At 38.6% G+C, this 26,464-nt stretch overlaps 1 protein-coding gene across 5 annotated transcripts in view; it reads left to right on the forward strand.

Annotated features, from left to right (window-relative positions):
* The window catches only part of MYRIP (myosin VIIA and Rab interacting protein), a 201,264-nt gene that overhangs the window by 79,671 nt on the left and 95,129 nt on the right, over nucleotides 1–26,464 (forward strand). For all 5 annotated transcript variants that reach the window (XR_013773557.1, XR_013773558.1, XM_079299932.1 and 2 more), the window contains exon 3: nucleotides 11,847–12,068. Coding sequence is in view for 3 of the 5 variants with exons in the window: in XM_079299932.1 (XP_079156058.1) it covers nucleotides 11,847–12,068 (222 nt within the window). In the remaining 2 variants the exon portion in view is untranslated. The remainder of the gene's footprint in view (nucleotides 1–11,846; nucleotides 12,069–26,464) is intronic.

A 26,464-nucleotide genomic window follows, 5' to 3' on the forward strand; every position in this document is an offset into this window, starting at 1 on the left:
ATTCTAGTTATTTTGAAAAATTTGTGTTTCATAGTCACTCTCATTTTTGTCTTCAAGAATAAATGTTGGATTTTGAGAACAAAATGTTACTTAAAAAGCAGTAATTCTCCTTTTGATGTATTTAATTTTAAACCACAGTCACAAATCAGAAGCAGACTTGGTGTGTAATTCAGGTGATGGTGCATCAGTGCAGAAGAGGGCTTTAGGAGGAGACTATCTGCTGCCAGTTCTCTGCCCACAGACTTTCACTCTAGCTGTTCAGTCCAGAAGGTAAATCCAAGCTACATGGAGCTATGAGGAAGGCAGCTTGGTAGAGTTTTGGTTTCATTTGAAAGCATGGTAAGGAATTAATTGAAGCTCTGACATGTGCTAGGCAGCAAACTCTGAGAAAATGTTTGTGTTTTCCTGATAGAATCCCTAGGTTACTCTGTACCCATTTTCTGCTGCTAAATAAAAACTGGTAGTCTGACCATCCTCTGGTAGTTTTCAAGCCATAGCTACAAAGGTGTAGCTTTTGCCTCCTTGTTCCATTACCCTGTCTGTCTTCTTGGACCACAGCGTTGATGAAATTCCTAGAGTGACAGCACTGTGAGCCAGTTCAGTGCTATGGAGAATTAAATCAGTTATGTTCAAAGGTATTTCAAACTAACTGGTGCAAATCAGAGTCCTATTTGGAATGCTCTTTAAATCTAAATTTTAAGTATAACAATCCAGAATATGTATTGAAATTAAGTGGATGTCTGATAAATTGAACTTCTAAAATTTTCAAAAGCCCATGCAGAAGTCTTCTGGCCCAGTGATTTCTTTTAAAAGAAGAATAATTCCTCATCAGAAACTACAGTTTTGGAGCAAGCCTACTCCTCCTCCTCACTTATTACAGCATGGTTTAGAGGCTGGTTTTGGTGTGCACAAGCTAGATTCCTTCTGGAAGTAACTCAGTCTGAACCAGCAAATCAGTCAGGCAGGTTCCGACTGCGTGCAGTGTGGGAATCTTTGGTCCAGGCAATCACACTGTCTTTCTTGAAGCAGAGCTGTGGATCTACATGCTGTGCAGGTGTAATCCTTCAGCACTGTCCAGTTCAGGCTACTGGTGTACTCTTGGTGCATGCAGATCTCACAAACATAGCCAGAGGATCTGCACCAAGTATGTGAACCAAGACTGGGCTCTGACTGTGCCATAAACACCCCAGAGGGGAGATGTCTTCCATCTGCTGCCTTTGAAGAGAGGAAGTGTTCAAGGGAGAGAGGAGAGGCATCAGATGTCTGAATGGTACTATCCACAGAAGAACTGAATTACAGTACTTGAAACTCTTTTGTTACAAAAGAGTCCAAAAAAATGGCATTTTAAAATTCAAAACACATTATTTTAAAGATGGTGAAGAACCGTTCTGTCTTTTCCAAATGTGCGCCACCTAGTCTGAATTCTAATTGTGAATTAGGTGAATTTCCATTTTTCATAAGCTTTTGTGCTGTTTCAGTTGTTTTGCCACTCATCAAAAGCATCCCACCAAAATATGTTTGCTGTACTTCAGATGGACAGTGGATTAGGAAGGTCAAACAGCAGGAGCAGGCAGAGAAGAGGAATGAAAATGGCAGCTTTAAGAAATTCCCCTTCGTCCATTTCCCTCTGGGAGAGTTCACTGACCTTAGCTTTCAGAGTCTGGGGTGAGGCATACTATCAAGGGCTAAGGAGGATTTACTGGGATTCATAAAGGTGTAGGAGCATCTGCACAAGAGACTTTAATTTGTCTTTAGGTCCTTAGTATGCTATTTGTGTGGTAACCTGTCTCTCCTCTTCTCTAGCTAAGTTGTCTTGGCAAGGACAATCCATAGTACTGCGTTTCCATGGGGATGGGATATGGAGAGTAATAGGTGGGTGAGAATCTGGTCTTCACTTGCAAGGGGTATTGAATAATGAAGTTTAGCTATAAGTGTATGCATTCAAAATATGCATATGCAGAATAAAACTAAATGTGGCACTTCTAGTCAAAGCTACAGAATAAAAATGATTATTCTCTAAATAAATTCTGAATTATTAGGGGTTTTGTTTGTTTTTTGTGGTTGCTTACTGATCTCCTTTCAATCCATTACTGTATATTCTTCCATGTTAAAATATCTGTATGTTATTAAATTTGTGGAAACAGTCCCATAATTAAAAGCTTCTGGATTAAGTTAAAAGATGGCCAAAGTATTATAAAAATGCTAATTGCAGATTTTGTCTTTGTCAAATACAGGTGTTACTACAGGAATAGTATATACTGTATGTTTTTAAAGGACTACCCAAAATATGTGTGTTTGAATGAGGAGGTGCAGGTGCTGTCTGTATTTCTTGGCCCTTTGCAGACATTTGTCTGATTTGTAAGAAACAATATGATACTTCATTCAGAAGGTATTAATATTGTTGATATGAAACATACCAGGGTAACACATAATGTTAAATATAAAATAGATTCTGTGAAAATAGATTCTTCTGTCTGCCAAAATACTTTTCTTGTGTATAGTACAGGTATGTGGTAATTTTAAGCTGCTAAGTCTTTGTCTTTAAAATAAACAAACAAACAAAACCTACATAGAAACTTCAAACAATTTCTGTAGTTAAGAAAATAATGGTTTATATGCTTAAATCTGCAAAAATGTCAAGCTGCTATTTTTTGACACATGCTGACTGGAATTGCAGGGCTTGCAGTCTTAAAGTTACTCGAATTACAGTCTGTGTGAAATATGAAAGAATAGCATTTAACTATGTGTTAGGAGCATGGGCAGTAAGGAGAGGAGCTGGAATAGGGAAGTGGACTTTAGGAGCTATATACATTCAGACTTATTAAAAATATAGTGTTGAGTGTTACAGTAGCAGGAATTCAATCTGAGACCAAGTTAATGGGAACACTGTGGTGTGATCTTAGGATTTCACAGGAGTCTCACTTGAAACAAGTCCATGGATGGCCTGGAGCATTTGTTAATGCCCTCTGCTCTCTTCTTGTGCTACATTACTGCTCTGGTGGCTATTGCAGATAGTGGCAAAATACTCAGTTGATGTTGGTGTAGGAGAATATGTGCTGATTTGTCTGTGTTGCATTCCCCATGGAGGATTGTGGAGAACTTTCACAATGATCCCATCCCAGTTGGGTTCTGGAATGACAGTGGTTGGGATGGCAAAGCCAGTTTAATCCAGCAGAAGGCCCTTGAGTACACAGCATCACTCATCTGCCTGTACACAAACCATGAGGAACATCTTTGGGCTGTTCTTTCTGACACACTCTCAGTGGTCTGGTGCTGGCTGTGAGAGCCGGTTCCTTAGTGAGCTCTGCTGCCTGCTCTTGATTATTCTGCTGCATGATCTGTGGGGAAGGGTCAAGTAACAACAGCAACTCTAGAACAAATCTTTCTAGGCCTGCATTGCTAGAAGTCCAGCCAAGAAGAGGGAAGAATGACTCCTACTGAAGGGATTTTCAGAGCCAATGTCTCAGCTGCTCTCCTGTACACTAGCTGGGCTGTGAATTGTGCCTCATAAGGTCAAGCCAGATGGCACTGTGCAAGGAGCACTGAGAGATCTGTTAAATGTTTCTATTATTAAAGGAAATTTTTCAAGTTAAAATGGGCATAAAATTGGATTCTGAAGAAAGGTAGGCTCACAGATGCCACCAGTGATGCAAATAAGGTATTGTGTGTAAGTATGATGGAAGAGTAGGTATATTTTTAAAAATACTTTTACTAAATATTTTGGGGGTTTTTTTAATTGAAAAATGCTTTATTCTAAAGAATGCTTGTCTGTATTTATCATTCTCCAGGAATGAACCTGTACTGAAATTCAGAACCTGACAGGGAAAAGGTCTCCAGGGAGAGGTACCAGACAGACACTTCAGGGAAAGCAAAATTGCACTTATTGAGAGGAGATGAAATAAAGGGAAATGTAGCAAATATTTGTGTAACTAAAATCTCTATCAAATGTGGGAAAAGAAAAAAACCAGGAAGCCATACAAGAAAGGTAGTAAAGTAAATGATGTTTTGCTGGGTTGTTACAAGGTTTGATAGGGTAGCACAAGATAAATATTATATGTTTGTATTCTAAGAAGAAAGTGCCCCAAAATGCTGTTTTAAATAATAATTTAAGCTTACCATTTTGTAGTCACATTGTAGGGCTGTGGTATATACTTGTGAAATTAAAATTAAAAAAAAATCACGCTGGTTGTAGTGGTTAGTGGTTCAATATAGATATAATAGGAAAAAAAAGGGAAAAACTTTCCAGCTTATCATCACTTGCAGTTGATGTCCAGTATGAATACACACCTTTTGTCCATTCTGAGTCAAACCCAGGATTTAACCAGAAGGTCCTGCAGCAAAAATGCTTGTCCCTAATACTGATATCATTTCACCCCAGACCTTAAACTTGCCTTACTGCAGACTGAGCTGTAACTGAGATAGGAGAGCAGATGAGAAAAAAGAGTGAGGGGGGGAAAGTATGTCAAAACCCAGCTTTATTTTCATATGACCCATGTGGCAGTAAAAGAAAGGGAGGGCTAAGCAGTCTGTACTCATGGTGATGTCTTAATAAAGATAATTTCAGCTTTCATATGGAGATTTCCAATGTCCCCAGAGCTCCCCAGAATATCTTCTCTGTAATTCAAAACTTGCTGCTCCATTTGCCCACAGAAGATTTCAAGGCCTATCACTTAAATGTGGTGCACAGTCTGTGCTCCTGTGATATCCAACATGACAAAAGAAAATGGGGTTAAATGCAATGTCCCTTGACAATTTATGGGTTTATGAAATGAGAAGGAATTTAAAATAATACCAGCATAGTACTTATTTCATTTATCTCCACTCTGACATGTCAGTCAGTTCCAGCTGATGCTAGACACTGACTGACAGTGCTTGTGCTAGCAAAAGAAAAGGAAACTTCCCCTAATAGCCACTAGCACAGTGTCTATAAAGCAGTCACTCATTTTGTGAAACAGCTTCTCCTCAGCACAAAACTGTTAATAGATTAGGATAGAACTGGTGTGACAAACTGGGTACTGGTCTGGGGCAAGTGCACCACAATTTGTCTTGGTGCTGACTGGCTTTCTCTCTAGCAGATGCAGTGTCTGATCTGGGTTTTTTGGCAAGGGTAAGCGTTGAATATGTTGGCATTTTTCTGATTCCATTAGCGGTTTAATTGGTTCTACTGTGACTAGCACAAAACTTCCACAGGTTAGTCTTGACAACATTTATTTTATGGTATTTAATAAGAAATACAAAGGTTTCAATGCAAATTTTTTTTTTCCCAATGTAAGAAGTGTTTGCAAATCAAAACAAAAACAAACAAAACAAAACAAAAAAATTAAAACCCATCAACTGTGTTTCCACCTGATGGATTTTTTTATTTTGAGAAAGAGATTGGCCCCAAATCAGAGCATAGCATATATGCAGCATCATCACTGTTTGGTCCTACTTCTGAAGAGAAAAGGAAAGACAAATATAAAAAGTGAGATTTGACAGGAATACACAGAATTATTATAGAAATTTTATTTTATAGAAATTAAAAGCTGAAGAGGTGGAAAAACTCCTAAAAAGGTGCTGGTAAAATCTTAAGTAAAAGAACGCAACCACCCAGTTTGAGTAATTGAACTGTGAAATATTAATCTTCCTGATGTTTGTACAAGTGACTTACTCGTAACTATTTATGAGTTTCTTAGCACTCAACTCCCCCTTGTCTCCCCCAAAAACTTTGTGTTTCACTTTTTTTCTTTGGGATGTTTTTGATGTTACTTCTGTCACACCCCTCTCCTCCCCTCCATTTATGGTACACTCCCTTCTGTCTAATCCTCCTGAAAAATGTCAGGTACTGCTGCTGGACTGATATCCCTCTGAACAGATTAAAGTGATGTGTGCTCCTCCAAGGTTCCCCAAATGCAAGTGGAGTGCTTGCATGTGTGCTCAGCATTTTTGATAGTAACAGCAATGCATTCAGCACTTTCATGTGCCAACTGTTAAACATAACACAAGTTACATGGTGATAGTGTTGATAAGAACTTAAGAAAAGAAGGCCTTGATTACAAGATAATTAATTAACTTGGCATTTGCTATAGTACTATTCTGTGCTCCACTGTTTCAGAAAGCATTTAGAGTTTCACTAGGAGAAATTTAGCAAAGATATGAAAGAAACAAAAGGGGTGGTGATGGTGTAATACTGTCTGCAAGTTGTGTTGGATGCCTGTCTTTATTTAAAAGAATAAACTACTTTAGAAGAAGAAGCAACAAAAAGAAATTACCACTGAACCCTTAAAGAGTAAATAATGATGGAGGCATATGCCTGCTGAGAGAATTTGGTTCTTACTCTGTGCTGCAGGTGTAAAAGGTGTATGACCCTGTCAGCATAGAGCTTCACCCCTATTTGCACCATGCCACAGTTTGAGATGCAAGAAAGATGGAAGGGATAAAACACTGAGCAGCTCTCCTTGGCAACTTTGGCTTATTCTCTCAGATCCCTGCCCAGGAGTCAGGCTTATAAAACTTCCAGTGGGTGTTTTTTTTCCTAAATTTAGCATCATTTTACTAACCTGGCTGGTCCATTTCTGAAGGTTTGGGAGGTTGGGTGAAAAAGAGAGGAAGTAAGGACTGAGCTGGGAACTATTTGTAGTTATCACAATCTACCTTGAACATCAAATTGAAAACATGTGAATGGGAGAGACATTTCAGTCACACTCAGCCTGTGACTCCTTCTCATTGTACTAGTAATCAAGCAGTAAGATGAGATTCTATAGACAGTAGGAACTGTCATGTTCTCCACAGATTAAAAGATCTGGCATCTGATACACATTTGGCAGGTTTAAGGAGAGTGGAGATGGGAATACTGTGTACACTTTAGGCACTTATGAAAAGCCCTTTGTCCACCAGCATTGTAGCTTAGAGGGTATCAGTAAAACCTGTATTTGGATACATCAGAATTTGTTCATCTGCTATATGTTCATCTATATGTTCATCATATGCAGAAATCCAGATTTTGTGCTAAGCAAAAGGCCTCAATAGCTTGTTATGCATAGGTGGGTATTTAGGATGTCTGAACAGAAAAGTGTCTGAAGGCATTCTCTTCTGTGGAGGGAAACAGCATTTTAGCAGTTGTCAAACTAAGATTGAGACCAGTTTTAAGACAAATCAGTGATCTTCACACTGTTCTGAATCCACTCTGGGAAGTGAGAAAAGTGAAAACAAGTGTAGAGAAGAGAGACGACCTGTTACCCAGATGAGCAGAGCACTTGCCCTAAGAAAAGCACTTTGCAGTATGTCCTGTGCCTTCATTAGTCTTTCAAGTAAAAAAGGCTCTGCGGCCTATGGATGAAATGTGGCTTATTCTATGAAATAGGTGTAATTTGAATTAAGAGGACAGGAAACAGAAGAAACAGAAACCCTCATCTCTTGTACCAAAGGAGAAAGTTTCTACCTGTCTTTGATAACTTGTAAAAGCACTGCTCCTCTATTCATCAGGAGGGAGTGAGGTGAATCTAGGAACTTTATCCTTCCATTTTCCTCTTTGCCTGCACAGGCAATTGGAATAGATTTAGCCTCTACTCTACTGGGGAAGATAAAAGGTGTTTAAGCAGCAGGAAAAATTGTATTTATACATCATTTAAGGAGCCAACAGAACAAATGGGAACCAGTCCAGTTGGACTTTGCCTTTAAACTGCCAGGTTTAAAACTCCTGAAAGAGAGACAGGTGTGAGACAAGAATAAGATGGTACAGCCCAATAACTGTGCTGAGAGAATCCTTTAGAGAAGAGCACAGAGCTGCATTTTGGGAGCCTGACAGACAGGCTCTGCCTTGGAGCTCAAGCCAACTATCAGGTTAACCAGTAACTATTGTCTTTGTTATATGAAAAATATGGGAGTTTTTTTAGCTTTGTGTTGTAATAAAATTGCCTGTTTTATGGGCTTCTTTCCATTGCTGCACCCAAAGGTTTAGAGTTCCATCACCCTAAACTTACAAATTTAGTAATGAGTTTTTTTAACCTGTTTCTTAAAGTCACCATAGGCTTCTTTCCAGTTGTTTGGGTTTTTTTTAAACTTCACAGTATTGTCTTATTCTGACAAGATGTCAACATGTACATTACTGTTGGCTTTGTAGTTTGAGGTGTAAACTCCACCCCTGGAGTGTTTAATCACAGTAATGCCTCTTGGTGGGAAGCATACAGAAAAAAAGTAACTTAGAAATGCTTTAGAATTTTAGAAACTCTTTTCTCAAAAAAGCTTTCTGTGTTCAGGAGGTGCAATATGATAATTGTTTCAAAGAAATTTATTAGAGGAGCAGGCACTGTTCAGGCAAGCATTGAAGAATTATGTTTAAACCTGCCAGACACTAAGAAGAAATAAACTATACAATGGATGCTATTTAATTTATGTTTTTAAAAGCCAAAAAAACCATACTGGGTGATGAGGGGAAGACATCTATTCACCTTCAGAATATAATAGAAAAACCTACATCCAAAGCAGTGCGATGGAAAACGTTTCTAATGTGTTTGTGGGAACTACATGCCAGGAGTTTTATCACCCGAAACATTGACTGAAATTAATTTCATATTTTCTTATGCAAACTGTGTAAATTCATTGATAAAAGCTTCTAGAAAAACCTAATATGCATATGCATATTTTTGAACTTATTTGGAACCTGGAACTCATGAAATGTTCTTTGGCAGAATTGTTTTTGGTTGGATATCTATTGAGTATTTTTTGCTTCTTTTGTACTTGCAAGCAATCAGTGAAATGCAACCACTCCAGGAAGAAAATGAAACCTTAACTGAGAATTCATTCACACAGCAGGAGTTCTTTTCTCCACAGGTACTTATTACTATGTTGTTACACATCACCATAATAGCTGGGACCCATCAGATGTGACTTCTGATTTGAAGGTCCTGAAAGTAAAGCCTGAGATTTTCAAATTTGGGATGCCTTGAGGTTCAACTGGTACCTCTTGAGTTTCAATGTATCAACACTGATGACCACATTAATCATCCCACTCAAGGTGATCATCCAGCTGGAGTTACATCTAAGTAAGACTTTCATGGTGTTGCTGAGACTAAACCAGTGCCTACTTTTCACCTCAGCTGATTTTCTTCAAACCAGGCAGGTTGAATTGCCTACCAGTTATGCAGCACTTGGCTTTCATATGAAAACCATGTTTTTGCTTCCAAGGAAAGAGTGTGGAGAGGAGCCTTTTGGCCTCAAATCACAAGTCCAGTTGACAATCCCTTTTGCCATTTGACTCCTTGTAGAATAGCCTTTGGCAGGCAGTGCACAGGAACCTTAATTTGTTACATCTGTCAGAGAGATGTGCTTTCTTTTCTGTTCTGCCTGGTTTCCTGTGGAAACGAGGTTTTTTCTGTCGTGCTTGCTGTCTGACAGGCTCTCCAACCCTATCCTATTTACTTTTTAATCCATTGGCCAATTTTAGTCCTATTTAGCACTGAGGCAGATGCCTTAATGATACTGAGTTCTACCACTGTAATGAATAGTGGCAGCCAGATAGAGGAGAGAGATGTAATTAATGCCTGTTCTGATGAAAAGATTTCAGTGTGTGCTCAGCTTTTTCTAGGTATCAGGCTTTATTAGCTCTCTTGTGAACAAAACTGCCTGGTTTTATATTGTAAGCATTATTGTATCACTTTAATTGGTGACTTTGCCTCTGTGGTTTATCTTGCTATCATGCATCAGAGCCCTAATGAGGGTTCAAAATGCCACTGAGCATGACAATGCTCAGTGTGTGGGCTGGCACTACCACATATCAGCATTCCTGATTCTGGGAGATAGCAGAACTCCATAAGGACAAAAGTCTTCTTCATCACTCCCCCTAACCCTGACTCCTTTGCTGTTCTTGTTTTATGAGAGGGCCAGCATCTGCTTCTGAGGGTCTCCATTCTGAAGCAAAGATTTCAGCATCTTGGGCTGCCAAACACTTTTCATGCTAGAAATCCCCCTTGAATCATAGTGAAATCCTCACTTTCACTAGCTTTTGTCCTGGGACCTGGGGTTCCTGTCTGACCTGTGCTGAAACAGTGAGTGCTGTGCCTTGCCCCATTGCTGGAGAGCAGCATGCCTGCTGTGGGAGGAGGAGTGACATAGAGAGAGTTCCCTTCCTCTCTTGTTCCACTAGAAAGAAGGTTCATGTAGTACCATGGCAGCAGGGAGTAATGGGGAATAAGACAAACTAGTATAGCCATCCCATTGAATCTCTGGGATAGTTCCATCCGTTTACCTGACTTGCATAATTCAGACATTCCCTCTCTTACATGATAATTTCTTACCTTTGCATCTTGTACATTTTGTAAAAATGTGTCAGAGCAAGCATATTTTGCCATCTGGACAGAAAAAAAAAATCGTAAAGATTATTTATTTAGTCAAACCCCTGTACAGGGTGCAATCAGCAGAAACACATTGTTTTCAAATTTTAAATTTATTAAAAGTCACATATTGGGAATAGGCATAAATATGTTGTATGTGCAAGTTTAAAAGTTATATAGTTCTGATCACTGCTTTACTTATCTTTCAGATTTGAGGTTTAGAATTGACCTGTCAGGTTTTCATAAAACAGGCTGGTTTTATTTTGAGTTACTAATCTGAGGCAGAAGTGGCAAATAAGGTGATATATAGCCCAGTAATGTGGTGCTTTTTTAAAATTCCAGGCTTGGCTCAGAATGATGTTCATAGATGATCTTGGCTGAGTTCCTGAATAAGTATGCAATAAGTGTATTCTTTTTTTTCTTGTAGCAAGATATTTAAACATTAATTTAAGAGTAAGTCAGCATGTTATGAATAAGTATTCTTGCAGCTTAGTCTGTTTTGTGGTACCTCTAAATTTTGTTTAGACTTTTGTGTTACTCTGGTCTTATCAGTGATTTTTATCAGCAATTGATAAGGTACTTACCACTAATTCTGAGAAATAAAGAGAATTAATATAAGTATGTGCACAATGTGCTAAAAGCTTTTATTTTACTTGTTTTTCATTTATTCTTACTTTTTCTTCCCATAGGGTATGTCCATGTAGTTGTATATGTCAGAAAATGTGTGATGAGTTTGCAGACTTGTCTTACCTTCACAACTCTTCCTTCTGCATGCTTTTTTATTACTCCTATTGTAAAATATACTGTCCAATTTATAAAAATCAAAAGCACTGTAAAATGGGGGGTAGCAATTTACTTAATACCAGGCATACACAATTTATTTCAGTTTTTTTAAATAAATGAGCTCTTCTGCTGGAATACAGGAAGCTTTATGCAGAGTGTCTGCAAACACTTTCACAATTAGCAGTCATCTTAATATTGGTCCTAACTAGTACAGCACCCAAATCTCTCTGAAATTAGGGAAATCATTAATGTTGCTTGAAAAATTGCAGCTATTATGAATAATACATGATATATGACCCTATAGATCAAAGCAAAACAATTTCTTAAAAAATAGTTTTTAAAACTATTGGTCAGAAGGATTTTTTTATTACTGTGCACCAAGCTTTTTTGACTGCCATGAACTGATTTTTGATTTGTAAAGGGTTCTGAGAGCAGCTCTGAATTTTCACATGGCTTCTATGACTTGGCACAGCTGGAGTGCCTGGAGCAGCCACCTGGCTTTCCATAGGGTTGTCTCTCTGGAACTGAGTAAATTTTGCTCTGGTTTGTGACTCAGGGAGAGTTTAAGTGGATTTGCCATGAGTTACTTAAGGGAACATAGGAATTTTTGCTTTCCAATTCCAAATTTAAAATATGCATTTCTCATATTCATTTCACATCTGCAAAAGTTATTTGAAGAGTATAACATGAATATATAGAAAGAAGTTGAAGATTTCGGATTGAAACTTTTTGTTCTTTTCCTTTTCATTCCAGTGAAATGAAGCAGAAGTTGGATGAAGAGGGTAACAAGTGCAGCATCCTTTCCAAACAGCAGAAGTTCAATGAGCACTGCTGCATTCGCTGCTGCTCCCCCTTCACCTTTCTTATTAACAGCAAGCGGCAGTGCCAAGACTGCAAGTACAACATCTGCAAGAGCTGCAGCACTTACCAGAAGAAGGAGAAGGCTTGGATTTGCAGTGTCTGCCAGCAAGCAAGGTAAAGACCTGTTGTTCAGCCACTTCTTCAAAGCAGCTGTAGCCTGATCTGAGCTTTTCCTTGAATTTTTTCAATAGTTAGCTCTTGATGGGATAGGACATGAAGTACCTGTTTATGTAGAGGTTGATTTATTCCTGATGTGCCTGGTTTTTGTAGAGGTTAATTTGTTCTGAGAGTGTTTGGTTTCCTGTTGTTTTTTCCAGGTTTGTTTAGCTGGACTGATGTATGAGCAAGCAATAACTGGGCATAGCTTGTGCAGGACTGGGATGTCCTGAAACACCTGGGTTACTAATGGAACCTGAGCACAGATGGTGGCAAGGCAGTTAATAGTTTGACAGCTAATCCCACTGATGGGTCAAGAATGGAAGGAAGAGTATTTGTGAATAGATCATCCAGCTGTGACTGTGTTTTAGAGTGCTTTTCTAAATGCCAGCTTATTTGTGGGGGTGCCTTGAGCTTACTTTGGCAAGTACCCAAAGAAAATAGTGGTGCAACCTGTTATAATTCATAACATCTGCTAAGAATATGCCTGTTTGCACAGGGTAGCAGGGTCTTACTATCTCACCCTTCTGGGGGTAACAGAGCCCCAACATTTAAAGATAGCACCAGAAAAACAAATCAAAACACTTAACATTAGCAGGGAGGCCATTCCTTATACGGTGACTGTGATAGCCCTTGTCTCCAAACTCCAAAAGCAGCCATAGCTGTAGTGATGCAGTCCTGACTGACACCCTGTAACTCAGACAAGAAGGGTGAATGAAGTAACTCCATTCCTTATGGTTTAATTTTGACCACTGGTGACTAAAGCAACTGAGCATATGTGACAAACATGGCTGTTTGTTCTTCATCTTTCTCTTTAGTGAAGGGCACAGGATGAAGACAAGAGACAAGCCCCTTTTCATTGCTTTATCATTTATCACTCCTGTGCTCACCAAAGCCATACTATTTCCTCTTGTTTCCCATTAACATACACTTGAAATCACAGAATCACAAGGCTGGAATAGACTTTTAAGATTGAGTCCATCCCATACCCTAACACCTGAACTAAACCATGGCACCAAGTGCCACATCCAGTCTTTTATAACACATCCAGGGATGGTGACTCCACCACCTCCCTGGGCAGACAATTCCAGTACTTCATCACTCTTTCCATAAAAACGTTTTCCTAATATCCAACCTATACCTCTCTTGGTGCAGCTTGAGACTGTCTTCTTGTTCTGTCAGTTGCTGCTTGCAGAAAAAGACCCCACCTGACTACAAACACCTTTCAGGACATTGTAGAGAGTGATAAGGTCACTTCTGAGTCTACTTTTCTCCAGGCTGAACAACCCCAGCTCCCTCAGTCATTCCTCACAGGATTTTGTTCCAAGCCCTTCACCAGCCTTGCTGCCTTCCTCTGGATGTGCTCAAGCATCTCAATGTCCTTCCTAAACTGAGGGGACAGAACTGGACACAGCACTCGAGGTGTGGCCTCACCAGTGCTGAGTACAGTGAAGAATGATCTCCCTGCTCCTGCTGGCTGCACCATTCCTGATCCAGGCCAGGATGCCATAAGCTTTCCTACAGGATCTGTGAACTAAGTATGTGCCCTTTGACACAGGTACTTAAAATCATAGGGATCCCAGATAGACAAATGCCAATTTCCAAACATCAGTCTTTGAAGGTGAAAGGTGGTTGTGTTCTTTGGGATTCTTCTCTGCTTTTTATCCTGGAAAACCTACAGAAACTCCCTTTTCCCTGGTGAGGAGGCAGATGAATGACAGGAATATCTTTTCCAGAAACACAGAGAGCTGTGGAGCTAGTGTTTGTTTCTGCCTTAGTCATTCAACCATTTCTTATACCTCTTTCTTCCATTTATCCTGTGTTCACCTGCATGGGCAGCAGCATAGCAGCCAGGTTTGTGGATGCTGATGAACTCAAAATATCTTTTGCTGACTCCACAGAAAATGTCTCAGTAGAATTTAATTTCAGAAGAAAAATCTGTAGCTATATTATAAAAATGCTATTTCTGACCCTTGAAGTCAGGGCTTTGCCCACAGTGCTATGCAGCCCACAGAGTCACCCACCTGTAATTCAGTTATAAACATTTTCTTTATTTATGAGACCTGAGACACACTTTGAGTTATTTGTGAACAAATTAACTAACACTGCTGCTAATTATTTGATGTTCCAGTTATTAAACTCTGATACTTACAAATCACTGTTGGTAGATCAGGAACTAGTATTCCTCAGAGACTGCTGATTTTTTTTTTTTTTTTATTTGGAAAGTGGAGGGGAACTTTTTTGTGTTTGGGGTGGGGGGATGATATAACTTTTGGGGGTTTAACTCTGGATCAGCCTTTCTTCAGGGAAAAGAACAATAGGCTGTTGTGGGTTCCTGTCATCTTCTCAGCGATTTATTTCTCAGGTGAACTGTGTTCTCCTGCCTCTCTCAGCTCCTCTGCTTGTATCTTTTATTTTTAGGTTTGATAAGGCAGCACAGGTAGTGAAGGTGGTTTAGCTGTTATTTGCCTGCACATCTTAGTGTGCAATAGAAAGTGAGCTCTAGTGGGCTAGACATATCTGAAGACCATATTCTACACTCAAGAAAAGCTGACATGTTGAGTTAGTCTTTGAAGGCTTGACCCCAGTGGAGATACCTGTTCTGTTGATTTTCATCTTCCAAGGCAGACATCTACAGATGAGCAAAAATTCAGGTCAGCATTTGAAACACAGAACATTTGTAGAAAATCAATCAAAAAAAGTTAGTCTCTGCTTCTTCCAAAACCAGAAAACTCATCAATAAGCCTATGAAGACTTTGGTGTTTGAATTCCTTTAAAGCACACCTCCTGTTGCCATGCACCTTTTAAAAATTAGAAATTGGGCTTGGTATGGAATATCAGGCTCAAAAATGTCTTTACAGCAATGTCTGAAATAATCTTGTAAGGAACAAGAGAACCTCCCTTCAATTTCCCAATTTCCCAGTTTTCCAGATTTAACACTCATTCTGCAAATGCTTTTTGATTTAGATTGGTCTCTGAATACTAATAATAATGTTCTTGGGGATTTCACCTCTCAGGTGTATCTTCTTAGTCTGCTAAAAATTATATAATACTAATTTCAAGTTTTTGATTTCTGTGTAGTGCACAGATTCTTCTGAAGCCTTGTACAATGTCTCTTTATTAGACATTTGTCAGACAATGTGTTTAGGCAGCTTGCTGAGGTCTGTATTTTAAAGTCCTCTTGGCTAAGTAGATTCCAGGCACAGTTTCTTTGCCCTCTGGATTAATGCTTTTGATGCCAGAGACAGAGGTTCTTTGCTCATTTAATAGGAATAAGGTGTGGTTTCCATGTGTCTAAGACCACTTTTCCATTATGCAAGAAGCTGTATCCCAGAACATGCTGCTTGTGATACTCTGCTGTCCAGTTTAACACTTGTACTAGTAAAAATAGTTTAAAGAAAAGAAACAGCAAAAAAACCCAAAAAAACAAACAAAAACCACCAACAACAAAAGCCCCCCAAACCACCCCCTCAAAAACCATAATCCAATAAAAAGCATATTCCTGCAAGTTTTTTAAACTAATAACATTTTACTTCTGGGCTGATTAGTATGAGTACATAGAGTCCAATCCAAAACAAGGTGTGCAAACATCTGGCTGTCCACCTCAGCTTTTCATAACTATCATGCATGATTTCTCCTGCAGTCTTGGTTCATTTCTTCTGGTCTCACCATCTGTGTGTTAAAAGATTTTCATCTCTGTTGTGAGTGGGAGCATGGGCACCTAATCCTTTCATGGCTTCACATCCATCTGTCCTTTGATTTTCTCACTCGTTCTCAAAACTCTTGCTCAGGTGGTGAGAGTTCATCACTTAGTGCACTCCTTTGCTTTCTTGAGCCAGGCCATGGTTGAGAGGGTGTGCAGGAAGTCATTATTCTGCTTTATAAGAGCAGCTTTGTTGGTGATGGCCTTTGCTAGTAACAGTGATTAAGAGACAGAGACCCAGCCACTGGTCCTTTTCTCCTTTATGTCATTAACTAGTGAAAAGCAGAGTCATGCTGCACATACTCAGGCTTCCAGTAGTGTTTTCTGTGGCTCAGACTGACTGGATCTCAAAAATTGTCACACTGGTTGCTTGCAGCACAGATTTGTTTGAATGTTTAAAATATAGTTGTTGCTTTTAAAAAGAAGAAAGCAAAGATATATCCATTAACTTCATCAACTCTTCTATCCAAAGTTATGTTCCTTACATTTTATTTTGATTTTTTGGGGTGTGCCTTGTTGAATATAACTAGACTGCAACAATTTGCATCAGTAGCAAATGTAATTCTCTTACTGGAACTTGAAAATTAGTTAGACTAATTAGATATGCATTAGGGTTTTTAATGCACATCAGAGAGAGATTTGAGAAAGTACATTAAGGTATAGTCTACCCGTATTTTTTTTTTCTGGAGCATATTGGAATTAACATTAATGTAAAAATGGAGCAATGCTCCTGATAAAATGAAAATTGCAGCAGAAAATAAATGTCTAGACTCACTTGGCAGGCAGAACACTCTTCAAATAGAAAGGAGCTTTGCCAGCCTAAGGAAAAGTCCTCAATAAAACCTTTATATTTCATATGGTTTTGTTTGGAGGTCTCTGTAAAACAATGAAATGTGTTTTAATGTCAGCAGAACAAAGCATGTATTTGGGAAACATCATAAAGTTGAAGTTAGCCTGCCAAAAGGATACATCTCTTCTGCTGATGCAAGTTTTAGTTTAAAACTCTTCATAGTCTCTACAGGGAAAAAGAGGGGGAAAGCACCAAAAATTGGCAAAACGTTGGTATGGTACTTGAGGAAGAGTAACACTTCTGGTTAATAACTGGACTTTTTTTGTCTGTAACAAAACAGTTTCAGGACTTAGTTGTGGAAAACTAATGAAGATATAATGCTGCTTAGCAATTTTGTTTTGCTTTCAAGCAGGCTGAACCATCTGGTAAAATGAAGCCGAAATGTATTTTAGGTAGTCTGCCTCAGCCATAGCTTGGAGCTTTGTGTATAGTTTTGTGACAGTTTCTATTTCTGCTGTTTGAGGTCCCTGTCTGACATTAGTGAGAACTTCTACAGAACTTGGAAGCTGTGACATTGTCAAGTAAATGCCAAGAAATGTGTTTTTGCTTCTAAGATCATAGAATTGTATAGGAACGTTCACTTGCTCTGCCACATAGCACAGAAGATAAAGTCTTAGTTCTACCATGTGCTTGCTGTCTTCATTTGACCCTTATAGGTCTTGTTGTGCTTTTTTGAAAGTCCTCTGTATGATCCCATTCATATTGTACTTAAGGGATTTACTAATTTTAAGTAAATTGCTGTGAAAATTATTTTTCTCAGCTGTATATACTTGTAGAAATTGATGCAATTCCTTCCAAAAATGCATGCTGCTGTATTCAAATGCTTTTCTTCCTCCTTGTCTTTCCACAATCTCTCTGTTTTGTGTCCTGTTGCTTGACCTCCTTGTCCTTACCATGCTTTAGCATCACAGTGGATCATTGACACCATATCCTTTTGCTCACTGTACCTATAAAGAACAAGGACAAGAGCTTTGATTTTGCACAGGAGCCAGGAACAGTCTTTGGTTTATTCAGTTGTTCCCTAACTGGAGGAGGAGAGAGAGAAATGTGCAAAATGGTTTCTTTGACAGGTTGATCTCTGCTGGGTTTTTTTGCTGTACTGATCTGTCTTAATTATTTTGAAGTATGCACTGTGAAGAATTTCATTTCTGCTAGACAGAATAAAGCTGAACTTGCATAACATACAGCAGACTGCAATGCTGAACTTAGCTTTAAGGAAAGTATCTAAAAATGGGATTAAAGAGGAGAGTAGGAAAGGTCTATTAAAACAGCTAAACACAAGTCCTGATTAGGCAGTCTTTTCTAGCTTTTAGTATCCTTGGAAGTGAAAGGTGCCTGAGTGCCTGGAGGACTAATCAGTGTTTTAGAAACTCTGGATTCCAGTTTTTAGCTGTCAAGTGACCTTGGGGAAACTTCCCTGTGTCAGGTTTCCCCTAGTGCAGAATGGATTTGATGACCCTGAGCACTTGGAGGTTAGTGGTTAGAAAGTTAAATGCTCTGGTTGTAAAGTGCTAAGTGTTATGAATGTACTGTTATTAGAGGAGTTTTGCTGCAGTCAGCATGGCTAAACCTTTGTGGCTTTCAGTTGCACACAGAGGTAAGTGCTTTATTCTTCTAGGGAATGAATGATGGTAGAATATTGTAGCTTTATGTTCAATGTTAATTTATAAATGCTTGCCTGTGTTTGGCTTCATCTACCTTCAGTAAGTCCTGGTAGGAAAGGCTATTAAAGATTTTCCCTATTAGTAATAAATTTTCTAATTTGATACATTTATAATATATTGAAATTTTAATAATACATTCAATAAATTTATAATAAATAAAATAAATAGTGTTCAAAAATATTGGGACTGCTAACCTGGGAGGATCTAGATATGAAAGGATGTAACAAAGTTTGTCCACATAATAAGCACCATACAAATTATACGTTGGACTTACTTAGCCTTTCGGTTTTGCAAAAGCTGAGGGGCTCTCAGTGAGGGTGACAAATTAAAAGCTAATTAAAATTGTACAAGATTCTTTAAGTATGGGCCCTTAATGTCACATAGGAATATTATGCCTTACAGTAGCTGAGATGGAAAATATTAAGTATCAAGCACAATTTGTGTCAGTTCTGCAATTGGAACATCATGTGCTGTTCATCATAAAATGTATGCAATAAAGAAAAAGCCATGCTGTGGTTAACACTCTAGAGGTAGCTCTAAGCAGAGCTGAGTGTCCTTTCACACAGACATACCACGGAACATTTATTTACTGTCACTAATGAAGGATTGCTACCTGGTTTGATCTGAGTCTTCATGTTTTCTTCTGTTGTATTTGTGCAACCACCAGTATTTAGCAAAGTACAGTTTGCTGTGGTTAGCAAAGGAGTTGTTTTTCTTGGTGAGAAAATTGGAAATCCGCCAGATCTGTAGCCACTGGCAGTGAATGGCAGTAACAAATGTGTCTTTCCTCTAGCTAGTGCAGTTTGCAGTATTACCCTCTTAAAACATTCTTGTGTTACCAAAGAAGTTCAAGTGAGAATTTAATTTGTCATTTTATATGACTGACCACATCAATAAATCAGTCACTCCATGTTCTTATTGTTTAAGCCTACCTTTCACATGAAATAGATACTGAAGCACTCACTTCTTAAGTGTCTCCAGTAAGAATCTATGAGATCCTAGATTCACATGTTCCAACCTGCTTCCAGAGCTTGAGGGAAAAGGAAGGTGGAAAAAGCAATTGCTCTGTGTCTGAAAAAGATGATGTTTTCCAAACTTGTGTGCTGAATTAAGCATATGGGTTTCTTGTAATTATTTTTGTAGTAACATATCTTTTCTGCATCTATTTCTTTCTGAAGTCTTCTTTCAGATAAGCACTGCATGAATCTGGCTGGAGAGTTAATTGCTCTTCTTATATCTTCCACTGTCTCAGCTTTCAAAATATGACCCAAGATTTGTGGACCATGAAATAAATTGTAATGGTTACCTGTTACCTGTTCTGGAAGTGTGTTTCATGCACTTTCCTTTTTTACATCTCACCTGCATCTTTTGCTAGAGCTGTCCAGGCAGACATCTTATCTATTTTAGCCTAGGATCCAAGACAGCTCTTTTATTCATCTTATTTTCACAAACAGCATCATGTTAGCATAGTGGAAAAGCCATCTCTGACCTAAAGCTGTCTTTGAGTTTCCACCTCCATTCATTTCAAGTTGTTTTATCCTTTTTTCAAATTTATTTTTGCAGAAGCAGTTCAAAAAAATGAAGATTGAATTTTGATATAGTGCCTAAATAAAAATTGCCTGAAACCAGAACACTTTTGCTTGCAGGAGCTGTGAACTCTTTGGAAGTGCTGTTTGATCATAGCAAAAGAAAGCTTTTGTTTTCAGATTAGTATTGGATTTATAGTGCGCTTGGGATTTACTTTGATAAGTTGTTTCCCTCAGAAAGATGCTGTAGTAAAAATGAAAAATTTTCACAGTAATTGGAAAAAAATGAGGACTAACATAAAAATAGTCATACGTCTTCCATTCCCCTCATACCCCCGTCCCCCACCAAAAGATTTGAAACTTTTGTACATTTCTGGGAATCAGCATGATGTGGCTTAACAGTTTGACTTTTGTCTCTAGAAGCCAACAGGGAGCTGCTAACACGCTCCTGAGGGAGTTCTGTTAGCCCCTTTTTTTGAGGCTGTTCTGTGACAAAGTGACCAATGCCTTCCCACTTACTTTGGGAAGGAATCTTTGTAAGCAATAAATTGGATGCAGCTGCTGGATCTGTAATACTGCCTGTTCTGATTGTTTGGATTTGAAATTTAATATGCTGCAAAGCCTGTTGTAATTCGACAAGTGATGTCTCTGGGCAATATGTGGGAGTCAGATGCCCATACTGGTTCATTTTTGTTTCATCTATGTTTCTGTCCATTGATGTGAAGACTGGAGGGGTGCTTTTCCAGGCCCCAGACTGAAAGAGCCTTCCTTCTCTTTTCATTAAGGTCCTAAGGGATAATTATTATTAAATAAAATTCTGTTAATGTAGTTAGGAAATACTGTTTCCCATCATCTGTCACACTCTGAGGTTGTGTGTGTGAGATTAATAGCATTATTGGAGGCATCATGGTTCACATTGTTCTCAATTTGCTGATGACAAATTTGCTTTGTCTTCATGGCTTTTCCTGGTCATCATGTAGGGGCTTGTAAAATAGTGCCTGGAGTATGGAAACCTGAATAAATGCTTGTGAGATAGAGGAAACCTGTATAAAGAATGGTAGAAATTGCATCAGGAGTCACAGTCGTAATCTCGTCTCTGATGTGTTTGCAGGATTTTGTAATCTAAGGAATTTCTTGTGCTCTCTGTATATCAGGTAGTTGCAACTCTCAAAAGCACTTTCAAACTCTGGCAAGATAAAAAGTGAATTAATATCTGTTAGCAACAGGGAGAAAAATGATGATGACTTTTCCCAATCCTGCAAACTCACCATTAGCCAGGCCTGTCCATGGTGGCAGAGCAAACCTTCAATCAAACATGCTTTTGGAAATTGTCCCAGTGGTAAAAGACTGTAGAGTGTTGTACTGAGAAGTGTGAATGTAGCTCCACTGTGAGCTACATTTTGAATGACCCTGCCTCTGGTGCTTCAGAAATTCTTGGCGATTCATTTTGGGGGGATGGGTAGTTCTCTTACATGTTCTAAAAAACCTCACATTATAACTGGTGCCTTTCAGTCTCTGGCATTGTGACCTATCACAAAATGCCTTCTTGTGTTTTGCATGTAGGATGCAAGGGCTATTGGATATAAGGGAATGTAAGGCTAATATTTTGGAATGTGTCTGTACCAACATTGCTCCCTGAAACTCCACTGAGTATAGACCACTCACACAGAAAACATATTTAACTAGTGTCTCTGTTAGTCCTGAGTATAGTGTGGCAATAGTGGTTATTTTTCTCATCATGTAAATTATAATTAGAGATTGAATACTCTTGAGAGACACCAGCTTTCAAGGCAATCTTACATAGGGTATGCACAGAGAGGGTTGGTTTTGAGACGTGTGAAAGCATACTTTATTGACTCCATTCTGTGCAGTACATTTAAATACTGTATTTTCTACCTCTAGAGTGTTGTGGTTGCTACCAAAGAAGGTGGTTCTGGCAAGAGAAACAGCAACAGAGTGAAAGGAGATTGACAGGAAAAGTATAAGGAGGAGGGTGAGGGAAATAGTACAATTGTAGTTTGAAAAATTAGTCATGTAGCGTGTCATTGTAATTCCCAACTGGCAATTAAACAGCACATATCGACATAAGGGATTAGTAACACTAGAGGGTAATGTTCAGGATCCTGAACAGCACTTCCAATATATAATTTGCAAATGGTTTGATGGATACCTGCCTCACACACTCCATAAGCTACCACATTCCAGTGCTTAATATAATTAGCAAACACAGACTTCTAGCTTTATAGGTAGCTGGCTATGACTTTGCAATATGTTGCATTAATAGACTCAAGGAAAAAAAAAAAAAAAAAAAGAAAAGAAAAAGGGACAGCTAGCTGGAAAAGTTACACTATTTATTCCTCCTCAGGTGTCAGGGTTCTGTGCCAGCTGTCAGGGCTGTAGTGGCTGGGGCTACAGTGATCTCTTCTCTGGTGATAAGAGAGGACCAAGGTGAAACAGAGCAAGTGATTCACAGCAGGTTCGGCAGGGCTTGCAAAGGCAGCAGGTGAGAGCCTGGGAAAAATGTAGAGGTAAATTCAAAACAATGCACATTGAGCTCTCTGTAGCAATATCACTTTTGTGAAACCTTTATTTTAGTGACAGCTCACTTTTGATAGGATTAATGGATGCCAAATAAACTTCTCAGGTGATTAGAATGGACTAGCTACAGTAACAGCATCTGGAGTAATCTGGGTGTGAAAAACATTGAGGAGGGAGTTTTGGGACAGAAACCCTCTTTGATCTCAGACAGCCAGGGCTTCAGCCTTGCAGGCTTTATTTAAACCTGCTGACTTTCAAAGGGATATGGAGCTAAATGAGCATATATGTCACCTCTGGAAGGTTTGCTCCAAGTTTGGCAGCAACCTTCCCCACAGCTGCCATTGCTCAGATGCACCAGTTACTGATATTAGAGCATCATGAGAGGAAATTACTGCCTCGAAATTCTGAAAGTTGGCTGTCCTTCAGATGATCTCTAAGAGCAGCTGTGTTAAACTTTGCATGCCCTGGGTCCTTTTTGGTGAAATATAATAGATGATGATGGTAATTCCTTTAAGAGTAGAGCTTCTTGGGAAAGCACATCCTCTAAATTCAGCTGAAATCTCAGGCACAGAACAGCTGATGGATTCTACCAGAATGTAAATACAGATCAGCACCACTTCTGAACTTTTATTTTATGAAACAGTGGATGTTTTAGCCTTTTCATGGGCTTTGTTAGCTACTGTCACACAAAGATTCTACTTCACTCAGTTCACATGTACCTCACTCCAGTTATTAAAGGGCACATTGAAAAGTTGCCACTGCAGCATTACTTAAGCTGAAAAATGTTGTCAGAATTACTTTGTAAAATAAAAAGTAAATACATGCCTTCTCATGGTTGAAGCCAGGCAGTGACTTCTAAATTGTGTTGAATCTCATGAGCTGTCTGATATCTGCACAATTTTTCATTTAGGTTATGAAGGCATCATTGTGACTTTCAAAATTATTTGGACACTTCAATTTTCCTGGATTGTTGCTGATGTTGATTCTGTGCATTTCAAATATCTTTGAATGGTTTATGAAGGGCAGAAGAAATTCAAATCAAAACATAACTTCAATGTACATTTAAAAGTAGAAAATTAATACTCAGATTCTGATATGGAGGAAGAGTGCTTCCTCCATGTCTGTCTATATATTATATCACAGATATAGAGGAGGACTCATAGATTGTTTTTATAGTACATGAAGGGAGGAAGTTTTTTTATTACTGTGTAGGTGACAGAATTCAGGTGAGGAAGTAGAAGGTGGATCTGGATTCTGTTTCCTGCTCAGAAGGTGCTCACCATCTGGTATTGAGTAGGTCACTCTGGCTTTCCCTTTTTTGCTCCATTATGAGAGAAATGCAATCCCTACCTTGATAAAGCTCATGTGAACTTTATACACACACACACATATATATATATACCTATTTTATTTTTTACTTGCTGTTGTATAGACCTGGAGTGGTTAAATAAAAACCATGGATGTGACAGGCTCCATATGGGAAATCCGGACTTTGGAAGGCTCCAGGCTCTGATAAACTTACTGTGTCTTGACGAACAGCAGACATACCATCCACCTAACTAGGTTAGACATTTGAAAACTTTTCTCCATCTGCTTCCTCTGTAAGGATCAGTCCAGAGCCTCATCTCATCTATCAGGAGGAGAGTATCTCCAGTCTACTTTTCTCTATTGTCCTTACTGTGTGTCTGTGTGCTCTGTGCCTTATTTTTGCCAGAGTTTGAAGAAGGGCTTTTCAAGGCAGAAGAACATGTCACTTTGTTTTACCCACAAGGTAGGTCCATGTTCAGAAAGGCATCAAGGTGGGTCAGATGTTGCTGCCCTGTGTGCTGTAACTTGGGAAAACAGTGTAATGGTGGGAACAGTGGAACTGGGGTTTCTGCCTTCAGATGAAAAAAAGCCCTCACACTGTAGACTTTTAAAAGTTGGTTCACACTGCAGTGGTGTGTTTTTTCAATGGTCAAGGCATAGCAATTGAACCTGAGAGACGTCTGTGGGAAAAGCAGCTTTTCCTGTCCTAGTGATTGTCAAGTGAATATGGAAGAGAGCTCACTGGAAAATTCCTTAGTGGAGAACATAGCAGATGGGAAATCTTGATCTGAAAAGAAACAAAACATAAAAATAAAGCCTTGCATTTAGTGAAGGGAAACACCTCCTCCGGAGTAGCTGTCTTTAGCTGCTAGATTTCATGGGTTTAATAATTTTTTTAATAGTGAAGAAAAATCTGAAAACTGTGCTTCTTCTGGTTGTCACATAGATATTATCATACATTTTAATTAACAGATTGTTTCAGGCTTGTGTCCAGGGCTGGCTGATTTGGTTGAAATTGGACAGCTGATGCAATAAACTCTAAAAATTGTCCTATATTGAAATTATTCACAAGTAGCCCATTGTGATGGGATTTCTTAAATCATAGCAAATCCTGTTCATGAAATCAGCTATGGCTGTACTTTTACAAATGGCAGATCCTCCTGTCTTTTCTGGGAAGACCAGCAGATGAAGTTTACAAAGATGTACCTGGGCAGCCAGGCCAGGAATGAGAGCTTAATATAAGTTGGACTTTGGATTCTGTATGTTATTTCCTTTTTGCAGGGCTCATAGGTATAGAGTCAGCTATCTTATTTCCTACATGTTTCATCCTGCATGTTTCAACTAATTTCTATTGTATGTATAATAGAAATTATAATATATATATTAAAATATATATTATATTAAAATATAATTTATATTGTATGTATAATAGAAAATCAGCCTGTAATAAAACGTGATTCCTGCCTGTCATTAGCAAGGTCTGGATTATTCTGCAGATGTGCTTTATGTATCGAGCAGGTTGTTATTTAAGCCTTACTGATGGAACTTCCCAAACTCTCTTATTTATATTTTGCAAGAAAAAAAACTTCAGGCACTGTGTGATGGGAAGGAATTAGGTTTATCAGAGAATGCTTTTAACTGGGACTGTGTATTAGCCTTAATTTCCTTAGTAGTGGGCAGTTTCTGTTAAGGCAAGCCAGAAAGCATAACTGCCTTACCATGCTTTTGTGATGGCTTTCTTGTGCTAAAAATGTCTTTTGCCTTTGGTGGCAAAGATTCTGGCAAATCTCAGGAGATCTGGGGTGGGGAACCAGGTGCTAAGTATCTTTATTGCTTCTCTGTGATGTGACTTTTTCTAATTCTGTCAGAACAGCAACATATTGGTTGTTTGGCTCTTTTCCCTATTTGTAACACAAGCAGAAAATAATCTTTTTTTTTTCTCACTTGCTCTCACTAGTCCACCATCTTCCTAGAGGAGGTAAAATGTTCCTTGGTACCAAAATCCACATAACAAATCTTCAGAGCCCCTGCACTGGCACAGTGCACAGAGCACAAAGGTTCTCGCACAGATCTCACAGGTCTATTCTGCTTTTAATTATAGCTGAATAATTGTCTCCAGATTCTTCTATAGATTCATCTCAATCTGAACACTGCCCTCAGAAAAATGCAGCATTTACTCTGAGAGTCTGCAAAAAGCAAAATGCTTCCATGTTATGGTTACTGTTGGGATTTATTAGACAGCTGCTTTTATGCCTAATAATTAAAAACCTGCAACGTCAGGGGATATTGCCACAGGTCTGAAATAAATTAATTCAAGTTGACATCAAGATTTAAATGAGCTTGGCTTTTTCTTATGACAGGGAGCTGTACCATCTCACTTTCTTTTTTCATTAACTAACTAAATTACTAACTTAGTCTGGCTTTGCTATAGAAAAATATTTTTTTCCTAGAGAAAATAAGCTCCTTTCATGAGGTGAGATGCATAGCTTTCTACTTTTTCAAAACAATTGAAATTTTTGGCTATTTTCCTCCAGTTACTCCTGTTTTCATAAGTTTACAGTGAAAGATCACAAAATATTTAGTGCCTTTTAACTGGTTTACACAAAGCCTCTGCAAGATGTCATTTGAGGTTCTGTGTTCTCTTTGATGCCAAGGATTTAGTTCTGTATAAAAGTACCATGTTTAAACAGCTTTTCTGTGTATTTGCAAGCTCTTTGGCCTCATTACAAGAAGGACATCAGAAATGTTAATTTAAAGTATTTTAA

The sequence above is a fragment of the Erithacus rubecula genome (genome assembly GCF_903797595.1).
Source record: "Erithacus rubecula genome assembly, chromosome: 3".
In the NCBI taxonomy this organism is placed as follows: domain Eukaryota; kingdom Metazoa; phylum Chordata; class Aves; order Passeriformes; family Muscicapidae; genus Erithacus; species Erithacus rubecula.